Source organism: Aotus nancymaae, unplaced genomic scaffold (genome assembly GCF_030222135.1).
Source record: "Aotus nancymaae isolate 86718 unplaced genomic scaffold, 86718_ANA_hifiasm-v0.15.2.pri h1tg000040l, whole genome shotgun sequence".
Lineage (NCBI taxonomy): Eukaryota > Metazoa > Chordata > Mammalia > Primates > Aotidae > Aotus > Aotus nancymaae.
Window position 1 is genome coordinate 36344980 of NW_026988454.1, and position 24342 is coordinate 36369321.

The following is a 24342-nucleotide window of genomic DNA, read 5'->3' on the forward strand; positions in this document are numbered from 1 at the left end:
TACTATCTCAGAATTTATTTTATTTTATTTTATTTTAGACACAGCTCTGTCATCAGGCTGGAGTGCAGTGGTGCAATCTCGGCTCACCGCAACCTCCACCTCCCGGGTTCAAGTGATTCCCCTACCTCAGCCTCCTGAGTAGCTGGAACTACAGGTGTGCGCCACCACGCTTGGCTAATTTTTTGTATTTTAGTAGAGACTGGGTTTCACCACGTTGGCCAGGATGGTCTCAAACTCCTCGTGATCTGCCCACCTTGGCTTCCCAAAGTGCTAGGATTACAGGTATGAGCCACTACACCCAGCCAGAAATTTTATAATAATCCAGAGCATTCCTCTACACAGCACATCCCTTTTTATCAAAAATTATCATGTCTACCCTGACAACAGTAGCACCAGTACTTTAGGAGTGCATCAATATCATACACAAAGTCATTTCCAGACTATCCTCTAGCGGGTCAAATCAAAATATAAGGAGGACACCACTTGGCATCGGTCTTTAAAACACAGCATTTTTTTTAAATTTGAGACAGAGTCTCACGCTGTTGCCCAGGCTGGAGTAGAAGGGCACAACCTCGGCTCACTGCAACTTCCACCTCCCAGGTTCAAGCAATTCTCCTGCCTCAGCCTCCTGAGTAGCTGCGATTACAGGTGCCTGCCACCACACCTGACTAATTTTTTATTTTTAGTAGAAACCGGGTTTCACCATATTGGCCAGGCTGGTCTCAAACTCTTGACCTTGTGATCTGCTTACCTTGGCCTCCCAAAGTGCTGGGATTACAGGTGTAAGCCACCGCACCTGGCATCTTAACAGGAGGAATCATTTAGCTCTCTTCCAGACAGTCTCACTTTACACCACCCCTCCATACCCGAAACTGAAGGAACGATCCCATGACAATGGAAAGCCTTCAGGTTTTCTGAATCCCATGGCTTCCCCTCACTCCTGCATTGCCATGGGGACCTAACTAGCTCATCACCACTTCTTATTACATTCCACTCACCAAAGTCCTACCCTTTGGGATTTACTATATTCTGAGCGACAGTCAGCTCTATTCACTGATCCACCAAAATATCATGGGCTAAGAGAACAACTGTGGGAAACCACTTTTTACCTCTAAAATGCATTGAAATCATTAAGGTACTGGCAAGGCAAACCCAAGGAAACCATTTTTATACAATTTTAATTATAGTATAGATTTTATATACTATATATTGTATAGTGTTTTATTTACCTTTTTGTGCTGTTATAGAATCCTTATATCTACTTTACTAGCTGCTTACAACATTTATATGATTTACCATAATTAACTTAAATATTTCCTTTTTGTTGTGGGAGTTATTTCTATTATTTCCCTATTATTAATAACACCAGTAAACATCTTTATGCATAAAGAACTTCTCTTTTTAAATTCTTTAGAATAATATTAGCAGCTAGGACATCTTAAAGAAAATGAGATTTTTTTTTTACATTTTTTAATGTCAGTTGCATAATTCATGCTCAAAGGGCCATATCAATTTTATATGACCTCTGATAGTCTTTCTACCACAAGTTTATCCTAACAAATGTTCTTCTCATACACCATGGTCGGGAGTATAAGTTGGCACTATTGCTTGACAAGTCAATTTGAGATGTTTCTGAAAGTTTATAATGTCCAATACCGTTTGCCCTTAGAATTCCAATTCAAAAAATTGGTTCTTTGAAATACTGGCATATCCACCCAAAGAAAAGTGAACAAGGAAGTTCATAACAGCATTATTTGTGTTAGCAAAGAAACAGAAATCAATCTAATTATTCATCAAGGGAGGAATGTTTCAATTATGATAAAATAATATCAAGAGTTTTATTTCTGTTTTAAAGAAACTATATGTGTGTATGTGTATGTGTGTCCATATATATTTGCCGTGCATAGGAAAAGGTCTGGAAGGATCTACTGGCAGTGTTTACCTAGAGAGAGAGACATTATACTGAGAAAAAGGAGGTTGTAGGATGGTAATGAGGGAGAAACTGTAACTTTCACTCTGTAGGTCTGTATATATTTGAATTGTTTACAGTAAGCATATATTCAGATAACATTTCTATAATTAAAATAACTTTTTAAATAAAAAATAAAATATGTGAAATGAGTCCAATCTCCTAACATGCAAGTGAAGAAACAAAAAAACTATCTTGCCACCCCCTTCTTTTATTTCACTATCAATCTAAATAACATGGAAGGCCAGCAATACATTCCATGATCGTCTTTATTTAATGATCACCTGCTTGTGACCATTAGATCAATGGATGGATTTAAAACAAAAATCTAGAAGAAAATTAGCACCGAGAGAGAGGAAAATAGATAGCTGGAAATGTAAAAACATTAAGAATGAGACTAAGGAACCATGTATTTTTAAACAATCTACATACCAAATCATGAATTATAATAAAGTAAATAAATGAAATCCTCTTGTATGTATGCCACCTTTTCATAGGTTTTAACCTTTACAGTAGATTTGCTACACAAGAAACTGTTGGATATTTATTTAAGCCTACAGGTCTCAAGTATACTCCTCTGCAGATCATCTGGATCAGAATCATAGATGGCATTTACTGAACATCAAAAGCTTAGGTCCTAGGTCCATCTTTAATCTAAGGGTAGAGGGTGGAAATCTGAAATTTCAAAAGGTACCCCAGCTGACTTGTAAATCCCCAAATCTAAGATCTACTTCCTCAAAGTTTCAGGCAAACTGACCATCATAGTAGTGATGGGAATAGACTCATTCCATAAATTAAAAGAAAAAATTCTTATTTGGCTTTCTGAAAAATAAGATCATAATTTATTTTCTAAATATCAATCATTCTAATATAAACAAAATGCAATCTGATTTAGATTTTGTGTACCATTAAAGCAGTGACTATTTTCATCACCATTCTGTGCCCAGCACCCACTGTCTGGCACACAGTAGTAATTCAATACCTATTTACTTAATTAAGATGATTTGGAAAAGAGCTCCTTACATATAGAAATGACTCTATGTGAACTACAGCTGGCCAGCGGGAGGGAAGAATGTGAGACAGAATGAGATATGATGGGTTCTCAGGTACAGAGACAGGGCTCTGTAACTGATGAAACTGTGATCTTAGTGACATCACAACCATTCCAAGTCTCATGTCACTTTTCTATAAGGTAAGATTGTTTCTGTGAAATTAACTGTCAATAAATCATTTAAATGCAGCTTGAAATGTTGACACATACAGTTTAAGCAGTTTTCTAATAAAATTCCTTGGGTGCTCTCATTTCAAAGTTAATACTATAAAGACAAAGAAACATTTTGGAATGGAGATATTACCTTCACCACTGATTGTCATTCTGTGATTAAGTTTGAAACCACTTGGAAGAGGACAATCCATTTGAAAGCAAAACAAGAAAGATAACCAGTAAGAATTCAAACTGTCAGTCTACAGGTTTTGCAAATTTTTATCATGCCAGACTCCAAAATCTATCATTTATGCCAATTACTCTACCTAACATATTCTGGAATGATACCTTATATGATACTAAATTTGTGGTATTGTAATCCAAAAAACCATGCAAGATATCTTTTTGAGATTTTCAGCAATAGTTTATAGAAAACTCAACTACAAGATGGTGAGTCACCCAAACCCATGATTTAAAAGACCCAAAAGACTTTTCTGAGGACAGAGACATTAAATACAAAATGTGCCAAATTTAGAAAAAAAAAATCTACTTACTACTATACATGGCCTTCATTTCTAGAGCTGCAAATCAGTCTTAACTGCAGCAAAGGGTCAAAGAGAGCAGAGAGCTGCTATTAATCTGCATGCCCATCTCTAAAACTCTGGTATATCAGAGCAGGCCATCAGATGTCTGAATCTGCATGAGGAACCCCCTAGGCTGAAATAGGAAACACGACAAAGGGTGGCCTTAGGATTTTAGGAGAAAGGCTCATGAACCTAGAAGAAAGTCAAAAGTTGCTCTGACCTCTGAGGGAAGAAGGGGTGGCCTACAAAGGCAGGAAATCACCCTGAGACAGGAAAAGTCAAAAGACCTGTCGCTTGGATTGTGCCACTGCTGACCATTCTTAGGGAGAAGTATTTTTAAATACCTCCAGGAAAGGGGGTCCCTCAGTTACCCTCATGCCCAGTCCCTGGTACACCTGGTTCCAAGTCCTCAATGGAGGCAACTACTGAAAGATGGTCTTTTGGAAACCTTAAAGAGTGACAGGAGGAGGGGTAAAAAAGCTTTGCCCACCTTGAAAAACCCAGTTGGCAGTGAGCAGTACCAGCGTACACAGATCAGCGGAGGAAGGTTTGAGAGCAACAGGATGCAAATAACCACAAGCAAGGATAGGAGCAAAACTGAACTCTGGCACCACCTCGAGGCTCTTCAGGGGATGAAGCAGATGCAGCAACAGTGGTAGAAATAAATGATGGCCAGAGTATGCGAGAACAGCCATAGTGGCAAAGGAAGGCAAAGCTCAAATAGCCTCCATGGAAGGCCAGGAGCATCCTCAGCGTCCCTGGAACTTGGAACCAACCTGACTTGAAATCCCAGAAGCAAAAGTGGTATCAGAGACCACAGCAATGTCACTCACTCACGCTCCTGACCATGCTCATGGCTGGTGTGGCCTGGTAAAACAGGCTTGCAATAAGAACATGCACTCACATTCTTACGGAGCCACGGTGCTTTTGACAACTTCATGAATGTCAAATGAGGCTTAAAACTTCTGCTCTCTCCTGCCCGGATGCCTTTTTCTTGAAATGTCCTATTTGCAGTCTCTGAAGAAAATAGCAAGAAACAAAGAAATGCTACTACAATATTTTCACAGTTGTCTTTAATTGCAAAAAAAACCAGCTCAAACAATAACTAAATATTTTACAGTGAAAATTATTTTACAGACCTGTTTAAGATACTTTCTTTAAAAGAGAGAAAAAATCCATAATGAATATGATAACAAATGCTATATGACAGTTAAATGTCCAGTGATTTCACACCTACGGTAAAGCTCACAAAAACAATAATTTGAAAGGGTATCTAATAAATAGAGTAACTGTTGGGCTGACATGATGCTGATTTTCACTGAACATCCCAGTGGTTTCCATAAGTATAAAAAAGGACTAGCTCATCTGAAACCCTTCATATCTAAAACTTCTGCTTCCAAGATAAAGTAGCAGAAACCTTCCCTGAGCAAGGATAAACAAATAAGGTAAGCCCTTTGACTGTTTCAGCTTATATCCTTGAGTAAGGAGGTGAAACAGATAAGAGTCCAACCATTCCCTGGGTTGAGGGAAAAGAGCTGAAAGGGACAGAGTACTTGAGACGTGAGACCTGAACCAAGAAAATTTCAGAGCTCTTCAAAGGGTTCCCCCAGAATATTTAACTGAGTCCTTCTTATCAGTGCATGTGTGCAAGGAAACTATCTAGGGCTGAGGAAAAACACATTCAAAAGGATTAGAGGGAAGAGTGGCCAGTACTTTAACAAGAAAAGGTGAGCTCCTTGATTGTCCTAGCTTATATCTTTGAGTGTCCAAGGCCTTGTGTAAGGAGGAGAAACCCAGATGGAGCCCAGGAATACTGTCTGTCTCATTAGCCAGACTGGAAAACCTAAAGATTCATGAGACATCAGGAAAAAAGAATAGTCTTGCCACAGTAGTGAAGAATAATTAACTCTGGACTGGTACTCTTCTAGTACCACCCAAAAAATCTTAGAAGCAAGACCCAAAACAAACAAACAAACAAAAAACGATTTCAAAGTAACTTAATTGTGTACCAGAACAATGCCCAAGGATATTTATAGAAATACAAAACAATCCAGCACCCAACAAGGTAAACTTTACAATGCCTGGCATCTAATCAAAAAGGCATGCAAACTAACTGCTCAATATGGCCCTCATTTTTGAAAAGATAAATCAATTAATCAAAAGTGACTCGGAACTGACATAGAGGTTAAAATTAGTAGATAGGGCATCAAAATAGTTATTGTAACTGTATGTTCTAGGTTCAAAAAGTCAAATAGAGACATGGAAACTATTAAAATCCAAATTGAAATCAAATTTATAGAGAGATGGAAACAGCAATTTCTGAGAAAAATTAACTGGATGGAAGTAACAGGTGAGACGCAGCAGAGCAAAATATTGATAAATTTGAAAACAATGCAATAGAACCTAAAATAAAACACACTAAAAAAATAAAATGTAAAGAAAAAAGAATAGAGAACAGAATTATCAGTGAGCTGTGGGACAACGTCAAGTTGTCTAATGTTTCTCTAACTGAAGTCCCTAAACAAGGGCAAAAGAGACGGAGTTAGAGAAAATACATGAAGAAATAATGGTGTTGCAGAATGAGAATTGCCACAATCATGATGGAAAGTAATCTGGGTAGCAATTATTAAAATTTAAGCTACACAAACATTTTTAGCTAGCAATTCTAATTCTAGGAAAATACAAAAGAAATAAAAGCATCAGTATACAAAATTCTATGAAAAGATATTTATTAAAGCATTATCTGAATTCACACAAACTGGAGATAACTTTCATCAATAAAGAAATGGTTGATAAAGTGCCATATGGCCATCATGAAGAAAATAAAAGGAATTAATTAGAACTACACACATAGACATGAGAAGATGGCCATGATCCATTAAGCAAAAAGAGAGAACTTAGGTTATTACATCTATAACATGGTTCTCTGGAATATAAGAGAGAGAAATAAAGAAAATAGCCTATCTATGTTTTTACTAACATGGAAAAATAGTATAGAATACCTTGGGATGTGGGTTGAGACTGAATAGAGGTAGAAGAGACCAGAGTTATAGATACATACATACATACATACATGGTTTGAATTGTTATAATGAACATATGTTACTTTTGAATAAAAAAATTAAAAAATAAAATAGGCACAGTAACAAATGCACTATATGTTAACAACATGATATTGCTATAATTTCACAAGCATCAAACTAGAACGCACAAAGAGGAGGACAGAATCATTTGGCATATATGTAAAAAAATCATACTTTGCAAAGATCAAGGGTAAATAAATTTTCATGTGGTCTTTTTATCCAAAAACAGGTAGGGCTAATACTATTAAGTCAATTCTAAAGACAAGAAAACTGGCATATAGGTATAACTCAGAATTTTATCAGATAAATTTAACAAAGATATTGAAATAATTAAAAAGAATCAAGTAGAAATTCTCGAGTTGAAAAATGCAACTGACATGCTGAAGAATGTATTAGAATCTCTTAATAGCAGGGCCGAACAGACAGAAGAAAGAATTAGTGAGCTTGAAGACAGGCTATTTGAAAATATTCAGTCCGAGAAGACAAAAGAAAAAAGAACATAAAACAATGAAGCCCACCTACAAGACCTAGAAAATTGTCTCAAAAGGACAAATCTAAGAGTTATTGGCCTTAAGAAGAGGTAGAGAAAGAGATAGGGGTAGAAAGTTTATTCAAAAGGATAATATCAGATAACTTCCCAAATCTGAAGAAAGACATCAATATTCAAGTATAAGAAGGTTGTAGAACACCACGCAGATTCAATTCAAAGAAGACTACCTAAAGGCATTTAATAAGCAAACACCCAAAGGTCAAGAATAAAGGATCCTAAAAGCAGCAAGAAAAATCAAGCAAATAACATACAGTCTGGAGCTCCAATATGTCTGGCAGCAGACTTTTCAGTGGAAAAAGGAGAGAATATGATGACATAGTTAAGATGCTAAAGGGAAAAATCTTTTACTCTAGCATAGCATATCTGATGAAAATATCCTTCAAACATGAAGGAGAAATAAAGACTTTCCCAGAGAAACAAAAGCTGAGGGATTTCACCAACACCAGACCTGTTTTATAAGACATGCTGAAGAGAGTTTTTCAATCTGAAAGAAAAGGACATTAATGAGCAATAATAAACCATCTGAAGTTACAAAACTCACTAGAAATAAGCACAAAGAAAAACATGGACTATTGTAACACTGTAATGGGGGTATATAGATTAGTTCTATCTTAGAAGAAATATTAAACAATGAACCAATCAAAATAATAAATACAACAACTCTTCAAGACATATCTCTATGAGACATAAAAAGAAACAACAAAAAGTTAAGTGGGAGAACAAAGTTAAGGTGTAAAGTTTTTATTGGTTTTCTTTTTGCTTGTTTATTCAATCAGGGTTAAGTTGACATCATTTTAAAATAATGAGTTATAAGATAATATTTGCAAGCCTCAGGGTAACCTCAAAGCAAAACATACACAACTGATACACAAAAGAATAAAAAGCAGGAAGTTAAGTCATATCGTAAGAGAATATCACCCTAACTAAAAAAAGGAAGAAGAGGAAGAGAAGACCACAAAAGCAAAAACAAATGACAAATGGCAATAGTAAGTCCTTACTTAACAATAATAACATTGAATGTAAATAGCCTAAACTCTCCAATAAAAAGACACAGAGTGGCTGAATGGATTTTAAAAAACAAGATTCGATAATCTGTTGCCTGCAAGAAACATACTTCACCTATAAAGATGCACACAGACTGGGAAAAAAAGGAAAGAAAAAGAAATCACATGCCTTCACTGCTGAATTCCACCAAACAGTTAAAGAAGAGCTAATACCAATCCTACTCAATGGGAACCAAAAAGGAGCAGGAGTGTATATACTTCTATCAGAAAAAAACACATTTCAAGACAAAAACTGTAAGAAGAGACAATGAAGGTCATTATATAATGATTAAGGGGTTAATTCAGCAAGAGATATAACAATTGTAAACATATTTGCACCCAACTGACTGGATCACCCACATATGCACAAGAAACATTACTAGAGCTAAAAAGAGAGACTCCAATACAATAATAGCTGGATACTTCAACACCCTACTTTCAGCACTGGACATATCTTCCAGACAGAAAATCAAAAAAGAAACCTCAGAGTTAATCTGCACTATACAGACCAAATGGACCTAATAGGTATTTATAGAATTCTTCATCCAATGGCTGCAGAATACACATTCTTTTCCTCAGTACATGAATCATTCTCAAAGAAATACCGTATGTTAGGTCACAAAACAAGTCTTAAAACATTAAAAAAACTGAAATGATATCAAGCAACTTCTCTGGCCACGATGGAAGAAAACTGCAAGTCAATAATAAGAGGAATTTGGGGAAATATACAAAGACATGGAAATTAAACAATATGTTCCTGAATGAGCAATGGGCCAATGAAGAAATTAAAAAGAAAACTGAAAAAAATTCTTGAAACAAATGATAAGGGAAACACAACATACCAACAAAACCTATGGGATACAGCAAAAGCTGTACTAAGAGAGAATTTTGTAGTTATAAGTACCTATATCAAAAAGAAGCAAAACTTTAAACAGATAACCTAATAATTCATCCTAAAGAACTAGAAAAGCAAGAGCAAACCCAACCCAAAATTAGTGGGAGATATTAAATATCAAAGCAGAAATAAATGAAACTGAAAAATAAATACAAAAAAAAACAACAAAATGAAAAGTTTTTTTGAAAAGATAAGCAAAATTGACAAACCTTTAGCCAGACTAAGAACAAAGACAGAAGACCTAAATATATAAAATAAGAGCTGATAAATGAGACAGTACAACTGATACCACAGAAATTCAAAGGATCATTAGTGGCTGCTATGAGCAACCATATGCCAATAAATTGTAAAATCTAGAGGACACAAATAAATTCCTAGACACATACAATCTATAAAGATTGAACCATGAAGAAATCCAAAACCTGGACAGACCAATAACAAATGAGATAAATGCCACAGTAAAACATCTCCCAGCAATGAAAAGCTTGCGACCTGATGCCCTCACTGCTGAACTCCACCAAACATTTAAAGAAGAGCTAATATCAATCCTACTCAAACTATTCCAAAAAATAGAGGAGGAGGGAATACTCTTCCAAACTGATTCTACAAGGCCAGTATTACCCTGATATCAAATCCAGACAAAGGCACATAAAATAAAGAAAACTACATACCAATATCTCTGATAAACATTGATGCAAAAATCTTCAATCTAAAATATTCGCAAACTGAATTCAATACACTAAAAAGACCATTCATTATGACCAAAGGGATTTATTCCAGGGATGCAAAGATGGTTCAATATATCCAAATAAATCAATGTGATACATCATATCAACAGAATGAAGGATAAAAACCATATGATCATTTCAATTGATTCTGATAAAGCATCTGATAAAATTAAACATCCCTTCATGATTTTAAAAAAACCTCAAAAAACCGTGTATAGAAGGAACATACTTCAACATAAGAAAAGCTATATACAATAGATCCACATCTAGTATCGTACCGAATGAGGAAAAACTGGCAGCCTTTCCTCTAACCTCTGGAACACAACAAGGATGCCCACTTTCACCGCTGTTATTCAACATAATATAAGAAGTCCTAGCTAGAGCAATCAGACAACAGAAAGAAATAAAGGGCATCCAAATTGGAAAAGAGGTCAAATTATACTTGTTTGCAGATGATATGATCTTATATTTTTGAAAAAAACAAGACTCCACCAAAAACTGTTAGAACTGATAAAAAAAAATTCAGTAAAGGTGCAGGATACAAAATCTATATACAAAAATCAGTAGCATTACTATATGACAATAGTGAACAATCTGAAAAAGAAATCCAAAAAGTAATCCCATTTACAATAGTCACAAATAAAATTAAACACCTAGGAATTAACCAAAGAAGCAAAAAATTTCTACAATGAAAACTATAAAACACTAATTAAATAAATTAAAGATAGCACCCAAAAAAATGGAAAGATATTCCATGTTCATGGATTGGAAACATCAATGTTGTTAAAATATTCATACTACCCAAAGCAATCTAAGATTCCATGCAATCTCTATCAAAATTCCAATGACATTATTCACAGAAATAGAAAAAAAAATCCTAAAATTCACATGGAACCGCAAAAGACCCAGAACAGTCAAAATTATCTTGAGAAAAGAGAACAAAACTGAAGGAATCATATTACTTAACTTCAAGTTATACTACAAAGCTATAGTAACAAAAACAGCATGGTACTAGCATAAAAACAGACATATAGCTCAATGGATCAGAATAGAGAACCTAGAAACAAATCCATACATCTACAGTGAATTCATTTTCAACAAAGAGGCCAAGAGCATACAATGGGGAAAAGACAGTTTCTTCATTAAATGGTGCTGGAAAAACTGGATATCCATATGCAGAAAAATGAAACTAGACCCCTGTCTCTCACCATATACAAAAATCAAATCAAATGGATTAAAGACTTAAATCTAGACCTCAAACTATGAAACTACTACAAGAAAACAATGGAAAAACTCTCCAGAACATTGATCTGGGCAAAATTTCTTGAGTAACACCTCACAAGCACAGGCAACCAAAGCAAACATAAATAAATGAGACCACATCAAGCTTAAAAGCTTCTGGCTGGGCATGGTGGCTCACATCTGTAATCTCAGAATTTTGGGAGGCCAAGGTGTGTGAACTACTTGAGTTCAGAAGTTAAAACCAGCCTGGGCAACATGGCTAGACCTCATCTCTACAAAAAGATATGAAAATTAGCCAGGCGTGGTGGTGCACACCTGTAGTCCCAGCTACTTGGGAGGCTGAGGTGGGAGGATCACTTGAGCCTGGAAGGTGGAGGTTGTAGCGAGCTGAAATTGCACCACTGCACTCCAGCCTGGGCAACAGAGTGAGACCGTTTCAAAAAAAAAACAAAAAACGAAAGAAAGAAAAAAAACTTCCTTCTGCATAGCAAAGAAAACAATCAACAGAGAGACAACCTACAGAAGAAGAGAAAATATGTGCAAACTACCCATCTGACAAGGGATTAATAACCAGAATTATGACAAGCTCAAACAACTCTACAGGAGAAATTTTAATAATTTAATTTTAAAATTAGCAAAGATTTGAATAGTCATTTCTCAAAAGAAGACACACAAATGGCAAACAGGTTTATAAAAAGGTGTTCACCATCACTGATCATAAGAGAAATGCAAATCAAAACTACAATGAAATATCATCTCACCTCAGTTAAAATGGCTTTTAACCAAAAGACAGGCAATAACAAATGCCGGCGAGGGATTGGAGAAAAAGGAACCCTCATATACTGTTGGTGGAAATGTAAATTAGTACATCCACTATGGACAACAGTTTGAATTTTCCCCCAAACGCTAAAAATACAGCTACTATACAACCCAGCAATCCCACTGCTGGGTATATACTCAAAAGAAAGGAAATCAGTATATTGAAGAGATACCTTCACTCCCATGTTTGTTGCAGCGCTATTCACAATAGCCAAGATTCAGAAGCAACCTAAGTGTCTGTCCATCAACAGATGAATGGAGAAAGAAAATGTGGTACATATGTACATTGGAGTGCTATTCAGCCATAAAAAAGAATGAGACCCTGTCATTTGAAACAACACAGGTGGTACTACAGGTCATTCTATTCAAGTGAAATAAGCCAGGCAAAGAAAGACAAGCTTCATGTGTTCTCACTTTATTTGTGGAAGCTAAAAATTAAGACAATTTATCTCATGGAGATAGAGCATAGGAAGATGGTTACCAGAATCTGGGAACGGTAATAGGGGATAGGAAAGAAGTAGGGATGTTAATGGGCACACAAAAAAAAATAGAGATGAAGACCTAGTATTTGATAGCATAATAAAGTGACTATAGTCAGTAAGAATTTAATTGCACATTTAAAAATAACTAGCAGAGTATAACGGGATTGGTTTTAATTTTTATTTCACTAGTTTTGGGGGAACTGGTGGTGCTGGTTGCATGGAAAAGTTCTTTAGTGGTGATTTCTTAGATTCTGGTACACTCACTACCTGAGCAGTGTACCCTGCACTTAATAGGTAGTCTTTTACCCCTGACCCCCTAGCAAACTTCCCCCAAGTCCATTATATCATTCTTATGCCTTCGCGTCCTCATAGCTTAGTTCCCACTTATAAGTGAGAACATAAAATGTTTGGTTTTCCATTCCTGAGTTACATCATTTAAAATAATGGTCTCAACTCCAACCAGGTTGTTGTGAATGCCATTATTTTGTCCCTTTTTATGGCTGAGTAGTATTCCATGGTATCTATATACCACATTTTCTTTATCTATTCACTGGTTAATGGGTATTTAGGCTGGTTCTGTATTTTTGTAGTTGTAAATTGTGCTGCTATAAACATGCATGTGCAAGTGTCTTTTTCATATGACTATTTTCCTTTGGGTCCATACCCAGTAGTGGGATTGCTGAATCAAATGGTAGTTCTACTTTTAGTTCTTTAAGGAATCTCCATACTGTTTTCCATAGTGGATATACTGACTTACATTATGGGATTATTTTTAACACAAAAGATAAATGCTTGAGGGAATGGATATTCCATTTACCATGATATGATTATTATGCACTGTGTACCTGGATCAAAGTATTTCATGTACCCCATAAACATATACATCTACTATGTACCCACAAAAATTAAAAAAAAAAAGAAGCTAAAATCTTCTTTCTTCCTTCTAAGAAACGTTTTCAAACAAATGCTAAAAGTGGCTAGGTCACTTTAAGAACTATACAGCACCCATGAAATCCAGTCAACAAACTCAAGTTTGATCGTTCATTCATTCAGCAAACGTATATTGCATGCCTAATATACACCAGGTACTGTTTTAGGTGCTGAATATACAGCAGTGAGCAAGACAAATTTCCTTCCCTTTGCACCTTCCATATTTGTTGGGTGCCACAAACTAATACACAAATGAAGGTCAGGTTCTGTTAAGTGAAATAAAGAAAACTAAAGCAAGTAAGAGGATACAGAGTGATGTGGAAGAAACAAGGTTCCTATTTTAGATAAGGTGGTCTGGGAATCCGGCTCTGAATATGTGACATTTGAGCAGACACCTGAGTGAAGTGGAGAAGAGAATCATGTGTGTATCTAGGGAAAGAGTACTTGCAGCAGAAGGAACAGCTTCTAAGGTGAAAGAATATTAAGTAGGTCTGAAACATAACATACAGGTCAGGGTAACTAGGGTAGAGTGGGGATTTGGGGAAGAGGCAGGAAATACATTTAGAGAGGCAGGGGCCTGCTAAAATATTTGGATTTTATTCTAAGTATGATTGACAATTTTATTTAGGTAATGAAACTTTCCTGTGAAAGTAACTTTATTTAGTCATCTATAGTTAGTTAGTTAGTTTGTTTGTTTTTTAAGATGGGGGTCTCACAATGTTGCCTTCTGGTCTCGAACTCCTGGGCTCAAGTGATCCTCTGCCTCAACCTCCAAGTAGCTGGGACTACATGCATACATCACCACACTCATCTGTATTTTAACTAGAATATCTATTTCTTCCTGGTGGGAAAAATTAGACATTTTGAAAATTCTTAGTGTTCCCTGGGACTGTATCTTTGTTGAAGAAGGTATCTAATGGAGTATCACAGTGTTTTTGATTGGGGGAGAGAGGTGGGCCGCATTTGGATCACTATTTGGCATCTCCTAAGACATACACCAGGCTTGATTTCTGCAGCTGGATTCTCCCTCATTCCCATATATAAGGATTCTCTGAAACTTTGGTGCCCTCCCAGATAACACAAGATGTCATCCTATAGCTTACCATACCACACCAGGCAAACGGGAACTCAGTGGGGCTCGTGAGGCTCTTTACTGCCTTCCTGCTCCTCTTGAGCACACAGAAACAGCCAAGTGTCAGAGATCAAGGTGTAAAGGGTCCAAACAGGTCTGAACACCATGGCACATGAAACCATCCTCTCTTCTGTCACCTTCAGTGGACCTGGCACATGAAACCATCCTCTCTTCTGTCACCTTCAGTGGCACTCTGGGAGCACAGGGAATTCTGGCTTTGCTGAATCTGTGCAGACTTCTCAGGGATGGAGCACAGGTCACTCCTGCTCTCAGACTTCTCTGGATTTCTGTTGTTTGACTCATGGGATGACAGAGGGGCAAGAACACACACTCTTGCTTGGCTTCTAACTCTTCTTCACCCAACCTAGAGTATCTTTTCTGGTATTGGGGACAGGTAAAAACATACCATTATGCTAAGTTGTTGAAACCCTAAAGCCTTTTCTCTACTTTTGCTGCTGTATTCTTCCTCTTCTGAAACATGAGTGTCACTCACTGCCCAGAAGGGGGCAGACAAAGAACAAGGGATATAAGAAACATAAGGAGAGAAACTCAGTGAATAACTCAAAGCAGTTTCTCACCACATCTTTGAAATCTTACTGTTATTTACTTTTACTGTGTTATTTTCTTTAATTATTAATCTACTTTATACTAAACACTAATTAATGTGCTAACTGTGACATTTCAATCATGGTGTATAAATTTGGGGCATATTCTAAAAGCTCTGTGCTGGTAGTCACTGCTCCCAAATAGCTTTTTGTCTCTCTTCTGTGGTAATAAAGAAGGTTAAGCAATAGACCATTAAAATGCCAAGAAAACACTGGTTCTCAGTTGCAAACAACAAATGGCAACTTTGGCTGAGTTGAGCAGGAAAAGAATTCATACAAGAACACTGGAAGGGTCAGGTGTGGTGGCTCAATCCTATAAACCCAGCACTTTGGGAGGCCAAGGTGAGTAAACTGACTGAGCTCAGGAGTTCAAGACTGGCCTGGACAACATAGTGAAACCCTGTCTCTACCAAAAATAGAAAAACAAATAGCCAGGCATGGTGGAGTGTGCCTGTAGTCCCAGCTATTTCGGAAGTTGAGCTGGGTGACAGAGTGAGACCCAATCTCAAAAAAATAAAAAATACATAAAGAAAGAAAGAACACCACAAAGACCAGAGGACCAGGCTGAAAGGCCATGAAGCCAAGGAGACAGGAGATGTCCAAAGTTCTCATGGAGCCCAGGTCCAGTACCAACACCCCCTTTTCCACTGAGCATCAGGTGCCAAACTACACACAGCACACAAAGGACCAAAAATGCTCCCACTGGCCTTGGACTGGTGGTAGCTGTCACTGATGACACACCTATCCCAAGGGTGAATTCTCCATGGTCCTTTTCCTCTTTAAGTTGCTAGCTTCTAATTCAAAGTCTGCATCAGACCAAGATCATATTTTCCTTCCCTAGCAGTAAAGAGAGTCTGTGAAAGAACGTATCTGACACAAGAGAGTGGTGTAAAAAAATTAGATGCTGGGTAGCCAAAGAAGAAAGACAAGTCCAGCATAAGCATGGTAAGAAGGAGTGAGAGTGTATTCCTAACAATTAGTACTGTAATTAACTTATCAACTTATAGTTCATATAAATTACAAAAACATATCTTTTCTCAACTACCCCATCATAACCCAACTTCGATCCTCTCTATCTTGGCATATCCTCAACTGTTTTAAAAGAACCACATGTTGAAATATTAGGCTGAATCATACAAAACTGTCACCTTTATAGGTCAAAAACCAAATATTAACGATGTGTTACAGTTTTACATATGTCATGATGGACTAACTTACTACGTTCCTAAGATTTGACTGATTAGAGCATAATTTCTAAGATTTCACATATTTGAAGAATTATCCCATATAAGAGCTTCTGACAGCAATTTAGCAACATGTTTATATCACCCCAGAAAACAAATAGTATAAAGGTGTGGAAGCACAAATTCATTTATTCAGTTACTTTGTGGAAACACAAATTCATTTATTCAGTTACTTACTGAGAACTCCCTATATGTGCCAAGCACAGTATCTGCTGAAGGCTGCACGCATGAGACTATTAAGTTATTTTTGTCTCCTGAGAGGTTACAGTCTCACAGGACAGATTTCAGCACGATAAAAAGGACTTCCCAATCAACATCAAAAAATCAAATTTGAATTTCTGAGTTTATCAAAAGATTCAACAAATATAAGAAAAGGACTTTTGTTAACAGAAAATTAAAATAGTGAGCATTTGTACTGTTCTTTACTACCTACATTAATGTTTATTTATTATCTTATTTGATATAACTATCAAATCAATTGAGTCTAAAGAAAACAACATTTTTTTTTTCCTTTTTTTTTTTTTTTTGAGACAGAATCTCACTCCATCATCCAAGCTGTATTGCAGCAGTGGTACAATCTCAGTTCACTGCAACCTCCGCCACCTCCCTGGTTCAAGAGATTCTCATGCCTCAGTCACCTGAGTAGCTGGGATTACAGACACGTGCTATCACATGTGGCTAATTTTTGTATTTTTAGTAGAGATGAGGTTTTGTCATGTTGGCCAGTTTGAGCTCAAACTCCTGGCCTCAAGCAATCTGCCTGCCTCAGCTTCCCAACCAAAGTTCTGGGATTACAGTCGTGAGCCACTGTGCTCAGCCAACATTTTTCAAATTACTGATTTCAGTTATATCAGATTTTGACCCAACAGCTCTCATTATTCACTGGGTCTGAAGTCTTTTATGATATTTATTACTGTTTTAAATAACATTTGTCACAAAGAACTTTTAACTTTTACTAATGTGCTTTTGCAATATAGTCTATAGGTACATAGAAGTGGGGGAAAAGAAAATGCCTTCTTTTTGAAAAGTACTTCTTAATATTGATTTTATATTCCTCACAGTAGTATAATCTACTGCTTAGAGCATTAGGCAATGGTTAGAGCAATATCATATTTGGGATGAGAAAAGCTTTTACTAATGTAAAACCTATATGTCATTTTTCATCTGTGTTAACAACTTACACATAAGTTGGAAATCCTGGAAGAGAAGCTTATGAATAATTGAGATTATTTAATTCCTCCTAGTACCACAGACATTCCTTCAAGTGCTAAACAGAAAATCACACAACACATACATCAGATATCCTTCAAAAAGTCAGGTGAGGGTACTTCCTAAATAATATAACTTATCTCATAACTGAAGATGAAAATTGTCTGAAGAACAATGGCTTAAAAATATATTTATATACTACGATACTTTATTATATAAAAGAACACTGAAATAAATAATTTAATAGAGAAAAAATACATTTGTAACCCTAACAAATACAGCTTTATCTATTTTTTTGTCTTCATATATTTTTTATATAGGAGATTTTCTTTAGGTGAACTCTTTTAAATATGTAGCAGCAATAAATTTACAAAATAATTTTAAAATGCAAAGAAGTTAAAAACTGTCTCAAAGTACACTGTAACAAATCAACTTTAACAAAATCATGTTTCTAATAATACACCCTTTTTGCAAGGTAAGTATTTCCCTCTTCTTTCCAAGCTTTTGTTGTTTTCTCTCTTTTTCTAATATTGTTAGGGATGTTTATATGATTACATGATCTCTAATTTGAGAATAATCACAAAGAGATTTATTAATAAAAACAGTCTAGAATGCTAAAAGGAATGAAGTTCAATATATTACTGAACTCATACAGATAATCCCCAAACTACAGTGGTTCAATAGTGTGAAAGCAACATGTGTTCAGTAGAAACTGTACTTGGAAATTCTGAATTTTAGTCTTTTTCCAGGATAGTAATATGCAGTTTGAAATTCTCTCTCACTGATGGAAAGCAGCAGCGAGCTGCAGCTCCCATCCAGTCACTCAATCACAAGGGTAACAACCAACACTCTACAGTGTGTTGTGTTGCCAGATGATTTGCCCAGCTATAGGTTAATGTAAGTGCTGTGGGCACATTTAAGGTAGGCTATGCTAAGCTACATTTTCAGGTAGGTTAAACGTATTCAATACATTTTCAAGTTATAATAGGTTTATTAGGATGTAACTGCACCATAAGTCAAAGGGTATCTCTATATTATTTCACTATGTGGATGTAACAAAAATGGTATGTTCAATTTTTGATTTGTGGCCAGGCAAGGTGGCTCAGGCCTATAATCCCAGTACTCTGGGAGGCCAAGGAGGGAGAATTGCCTGATCCCAGGAATTTGAGACCAGCCTGGATAACATGGTGAAATTCCATCTCTTAAAAAAAAAAAAAAAAAATCAGCCAGGTGTGATGGCACATGCCTGTAGTCCCAGCTACTCAGGAGGCTGAGGTAGGAGAATCACCTAAGCCCAGGGATGTCAAGGTTGCAGTGAGCTCTGATGGCATCACTGCACTCCAGCCTTGGTGACAGAGTAAGACACTGTCTTAAAAAAGAAATGTAAGTTATGCTAAAATTGTGTCACATATAATATGAAAAATCTCAATAAAATTTTAGAATCACTTTTCATCACCTAAAACTTTAAAGAAATAAAAGCCATAAGCTGTTTTTATTATTCCTATGGTATTACTATTAACATTTTTAAAAGCATTCCTGTATCTACATGCTACTTAAACAGTTTCATTTTAGACGGTCTTAACAAGTCACTTGCACTATATGTTTCAATACAAAGACTGACATAATGTTGAAACCAACTTCAATTTAAAAATGTTATAGTCCTCATCTTAAATAGATATTTCCAGTTGATTACTGTGTAAAACTGTCAAGTAGAATTTTTAAGTGTCATTCTTAAAAGTACGTCTTTAAAATACATCTTGATGCCAGAGGAGTTTTATTCATTCTACTGCAGTTGAGAAAGAGAACCAGAATAAGCCTTCTAACTCCGACCCAGTTCTTTCATTATTTAGCTTGTGTTCCTTGACACATCACTTAACCCTGACAGTAAAAGTGATGAGACCACAATAAATTGTCTCTCAGGTCCCTTCTTATCCTAACAACCTGCAAGTCCAAATGAACTGCCAGAGGGAGTTCTGGTACATCATCCTTAGGGGATTCTAGAACAACAGGACTGGGTTTAATTCTCATGCAAAGATTTAGACATGAATGTAAATGAGGGAAGGGAGACTATCTAAGATTAAATGTTCTTTCAATTAGACTTTTATGCTTACATCACACTTTTTTGCCACTGCTTTATCTATTATGTGGCAGGATTTGAGGATACAAAGATGAAAGATTCCCTCAAAGAGCTTTCAATTCTGGTTGGGAAAGATAGATTTCTAAACAATTAAACACACTAAGTTGTTTTAGTTTCTATAGTAGACATCTAGGGGATAAGAGGATTAGAGGATAAAATGATCATTTCCACTTTGGAAAATCAGAAAAGGCCTTTATTTTAAAAGTGACATTTGAAATAAGTCTCTATGAAAGATCAGCTATACAATATGAAAAGGAAATTAAGAAAACAACTGCATCAACATTATAAATAAAATTATAAAATACTTAGAAATACAAAAATTATAAAATACTTAGGAACAAACTTAACCAAGGAGGTAAAAGATGCATATTCTGAAAACTACAAAACATTGCTAAAAGAAATTAAAGAAAATACAAATAAATGGAAAGACATCCTGCCTGTTTTAATGAACTGAATTGAAGGACTACATATTGTTAAAATGCCAATACTGCTCAAAGCAATCTAATGATTTAATGTAACCCTATCAAAATCCCAATGGTATTTTTTGCAGAAATTTTAAAAATCCATCCTAAAATTCATATTGAACCTCAAGGATCTCTGAATGGCAAAACAATCTTGATAAAGAAGATCAAAGTGGAGACATCGGAAGATGGCCGCTTAGGAGCAGCTCAGGATTGCAGCACCCAGTGAAAGCGCAGAGGGTGAGTGGACGCCGCATTTCCACACGGATTGTTATTGCCCACAGACCAGGAGAATCCCAGGCAGAGGAGCCCCACAGGTCGCCAGCGTGGCTGTTTTGGCCCATGCGGCTGTTTTGGCCGGCACGGCTGTATTACCGGCACCCCGGCGCGGTGGTTCTCCGTAAAAAACACACTGGTCTGGGTCTGGCAAGTGGAGGGCCAGGAAGCCACAGTCGCCCATTTATCTGATTAAAAAAGGGGACTGAAACAGGGAGCCAGGAGATTCCCGGGCCAAAAAAAAAAAACAAACGGGCCACAAATGTCAGCGCCGCTGTTCCAGCCAGCTCAGTGGGTCACCGCACGGGAAAGCACACAGATCCAGGCGCCGTTTCAGCAGGCGAGAGAGTTGACCGTTCAAATAAAAGAAAAAAAAATAGGCTCTGAGGCAGGGAGCCAGGTGATCAGGCTCGGCTGGTCCCACCCCACCCCCCACACACACAAACACAAAACGCAATTGGAAACACTCTGGGTTGAGAGCTTCACAGCAAGCACAGCTGAACCTGGGATGGTCCAGCTCTGTGGGGGAGGGGCGCCCGCCATTACCAAGGCACTCCACCACTACGGAGGCAGTCCGCCATTGCTGAGGCAACCCGCCATTACAGAGGGAGTCCATCATTACAGAGGCAGGCCACCATTGCCGAGGCAGTTCTAACTACACCCATATAAACAGGACTGCAGGGAAGTCCACACAGCAGCTGGGCGGAGCCCACAGCAACTCAGCAAAGCCTCTGCAGGCAGACAGTGACTAGCCTGCCTCCTTGCTGGGCAGGGCAGCCCTGAAAAAAAGGCAGCAGCATAATGGAAATTCCTAAATAAAGCCCTAACACCCAGGGAAAGAGCACCTGGGGAAAAAAAAGGGGTTTATGAGTTCTGCTGCTGCAGACTTAAACGTACCTGCCGACAGCACTGAATGAACAACAGAGCACACAGCTCAGTATTTGAGCTACTATAAAGGATAGACTGTCTCCTCAAGCAGCTCCCTAAAGAGTCACCTCATAAAGGAGAGCTCAGACTGACATTTGGCAGGTATCCTTCTGGGACAAAGCAGAAGAAGAAACTGGTAGCAACCTTCACTGTTCTGCAGCTGCTGCAGGTGATCCCCAGGCAAGCAGGGCCTGGAGTGGACCTCAGCAGTCCTACAGCAGAGGGGCCAGACTGTTAGAAGGAAAACTAAGAAACAGAAATAACTTCATCATCAACAAACAGGATGTCCACTCAGAGACCCAATCAGAAAGTCAACAACTACAAAGATGACAGGTGGATAAATCCATAAAGATGGGAAGAAATCAGCACAAAAAGGATGAAAACACCCGAACCCAGAACACCTCTCCTCCTACAAGGGATCACAACTCCTCACCAGCAAGGGAACAAGACTGGATGGAGAATGAGTGCGATGAAATGACAGAATCACCTTCAGAAAGTGGGTAATAAGAAACTTCTATGAGCTAAAAGAACATGTTCTAACCCAATGCAAAGAAACTAAGAACCTTGAAAAAAGATTTGACAAAATGCTAACGAGAATGGACAACTTAGAGAGGAATATAAGTGAATTGATGGAGCTGAAAAACACAACACGAGAACTTCGCGAAGCATGCACAAGTTTCAACAGCCAAATCGACCAAGCAGAAGAAAGGATATCTGAGGTTGAAGATCAACTCAATGAAATAAAATGAGAAGGTAAGATTAGAGAAAACAGGGTAAAAAGGAATGAACAAAGTCAACAAGAAATATGGGACTATGTAAAAAGACCTAATCTACGTTTGATAGGTGTACCTGAATGTGACGAAGAGAATGCATTCAAGCTGGAAAATACTCTTCAGGATATTATCCAGGAAAACTTCCCAAACCTAGCAAGGCAGGCCAATATTCAAGTCCAGGAAATACAGAGAACACCACAAAGATATTCCTCAAGAAGAGCAACCCCAAGGCACATAATCATCAGATTCACCAGGGTTGAAATGAAGGAGAAAATACTAAGGGCAGCCAGAGAGAAAGGTCGGGTTACCCACAAAGGGAAGCCCATCAGACTCACAGCAGATCTCTCAGCAGAAACCCTACAATCCAGAAGAGAGTGGGGGCTGATATTCGACATCCTTAAAGAAAAGAACTTTCAACCCAGAATTTCATATCCAGCCAAACTAAGCTTCATAAGTGAAGGAAAAATAAAATCCTTTGCGAACAAGCAAGAACTCAGAGATTTCATCACCACCAGGCCTGTATTACAAGAGCTCCTGAAAGAGGCACTACACATAGAAAAGAACAACCAATACCAGCCACTCCAAAAACATACCAAATGGTAAAGAGCATCAACACAATGAAGAATCTGCATCAACTAACAGGCAAAACAGCCAGCTAGAATCAAAATGGCAGTATCAAATTCACACATAACAATATTAACCCTAAATGTAAATGGACTAAATGTCCCAATCAAAAGACACAGACTGGCAAATTGGATAAAAAGCCAAAACCCATCAGTGTGCTGTATCCAGGAAACACATCTCACATGCAAGGATACACAAAGGCTCAAAATAAAGGGATGGAGGAAGATTTACCAAGCAAATGGAGAGCAAAAAAAAAGCAGGAGTTGCAATTCTCATCTCTGATAAAATAGACTTTAAAGCAACAAAGATCAAAAGAGACAAAGAAGGACATTACATAATGGTAAAAGGATCAATGCAACAAGAAGAGCTAACGATCCTAAATATATATGCACCTAATACAGGAGCACCCAGATACATAAGGCAAGTTCTTAATGACTTACAAAGAGACTTAGACTCCCACAAAATAATAGTGGGAGACTTTAACACCCCATTGTCAGTATTAGACAGATCAACGAGACAGAAAATTAACAAGGATATCCAGGACTTGAACTCAGACCTGGAAGAAGCAAACCTAATAGACATTTACAGAACTCTCCACCCCAAATCCACAGAATATACATTCTTCTCAGCACCACATCACACCTACTCTAAAATTGACCACATAATTGGAAGTAAATCACTCCTCAGCAAATGCAAAAGAATGGAAACCATAACAAACAGTCTCTCAGACCACAGTGCAATCAAGTTAGAACTCAGAATTCAGAAACCAACCCAGAACCACACAGCTTCATGGAAACTGAACAACTTTCTCTTGAATGTTGACTGGATAAACAATGAAATGAAGGCAGAAATAAAGATGTTCTTCGAAACCAACGAGAACGAAGACACCACATACCAGAATCTCTGGGACACATTTAAAGCAGTCTCGAGAGGAGAATATATAGCAATAAGTGCCCACATGAGAAGCAAGGAGAGATCTAAAATTGACACCCTATCGTCAAAATTGAAAGAGCTAGAGGAGCAAGATCAAAAAAACTCAAAACCTAGCAGAAGACAAGAAATAACTAAGATCAGAGCAGAACTGAAGGAGACAGAGACACAAAAAACCCTTCAAAAAAATCAATAAATCCAGGAGCTGGTTTTTCGAAAAGATCAACAAAATAGACAGACCACTAGCCAGATTAATAAAAAAGAAAAGAGAGAATAACCAAATAGATGCAATGAAAAACGATAAACGGGTTATCACCACAGATTCCACAGAAATTCAAACCATCATCAGAGATTATTACAAACAACTCTATGCACATAAACTAGAAAACCTGGAAGAAATGAATAAATTCCTGGACACTTGCCTCCTCCCAAGCCTAAACCAGGAAGAAGTCAAAACCCTGAATAGACCAATAACAAGGTCTGAAGTCGAGGCAG

At 37.3% G+C, this 24342-nt stretch overlaps 1 protein-coding gene across 6 annotated transcripts in view; it reads right to left on the reverse strand.

Moving 5' to 3' along the window:
* AKAP7 (A-kinase anchoring protein 7) overlaps positions 1-24342 on the reverse strand; it is a 156438-nt gene that overhangs the window by 78347 nt on the left and 53749 nt on the right. For all 6 annotated transcript variants that reach the window (XR_001108299.3, XM_012458310.2, XM_064360681.1 and 3 more), the window contains exon 6: positions 4662-4774. Coding sequence is in view for 5 of the 6 variants with exons in the window: in XM_012458310.2 (XP_012313733.1) it covers positions 4662-4774 (113 nt within the window). In the remaining variant the exon portion in view is untranslated. The remainder of the gene's footprint in view (positions 1-4661; positions 4775-24342) is intronic.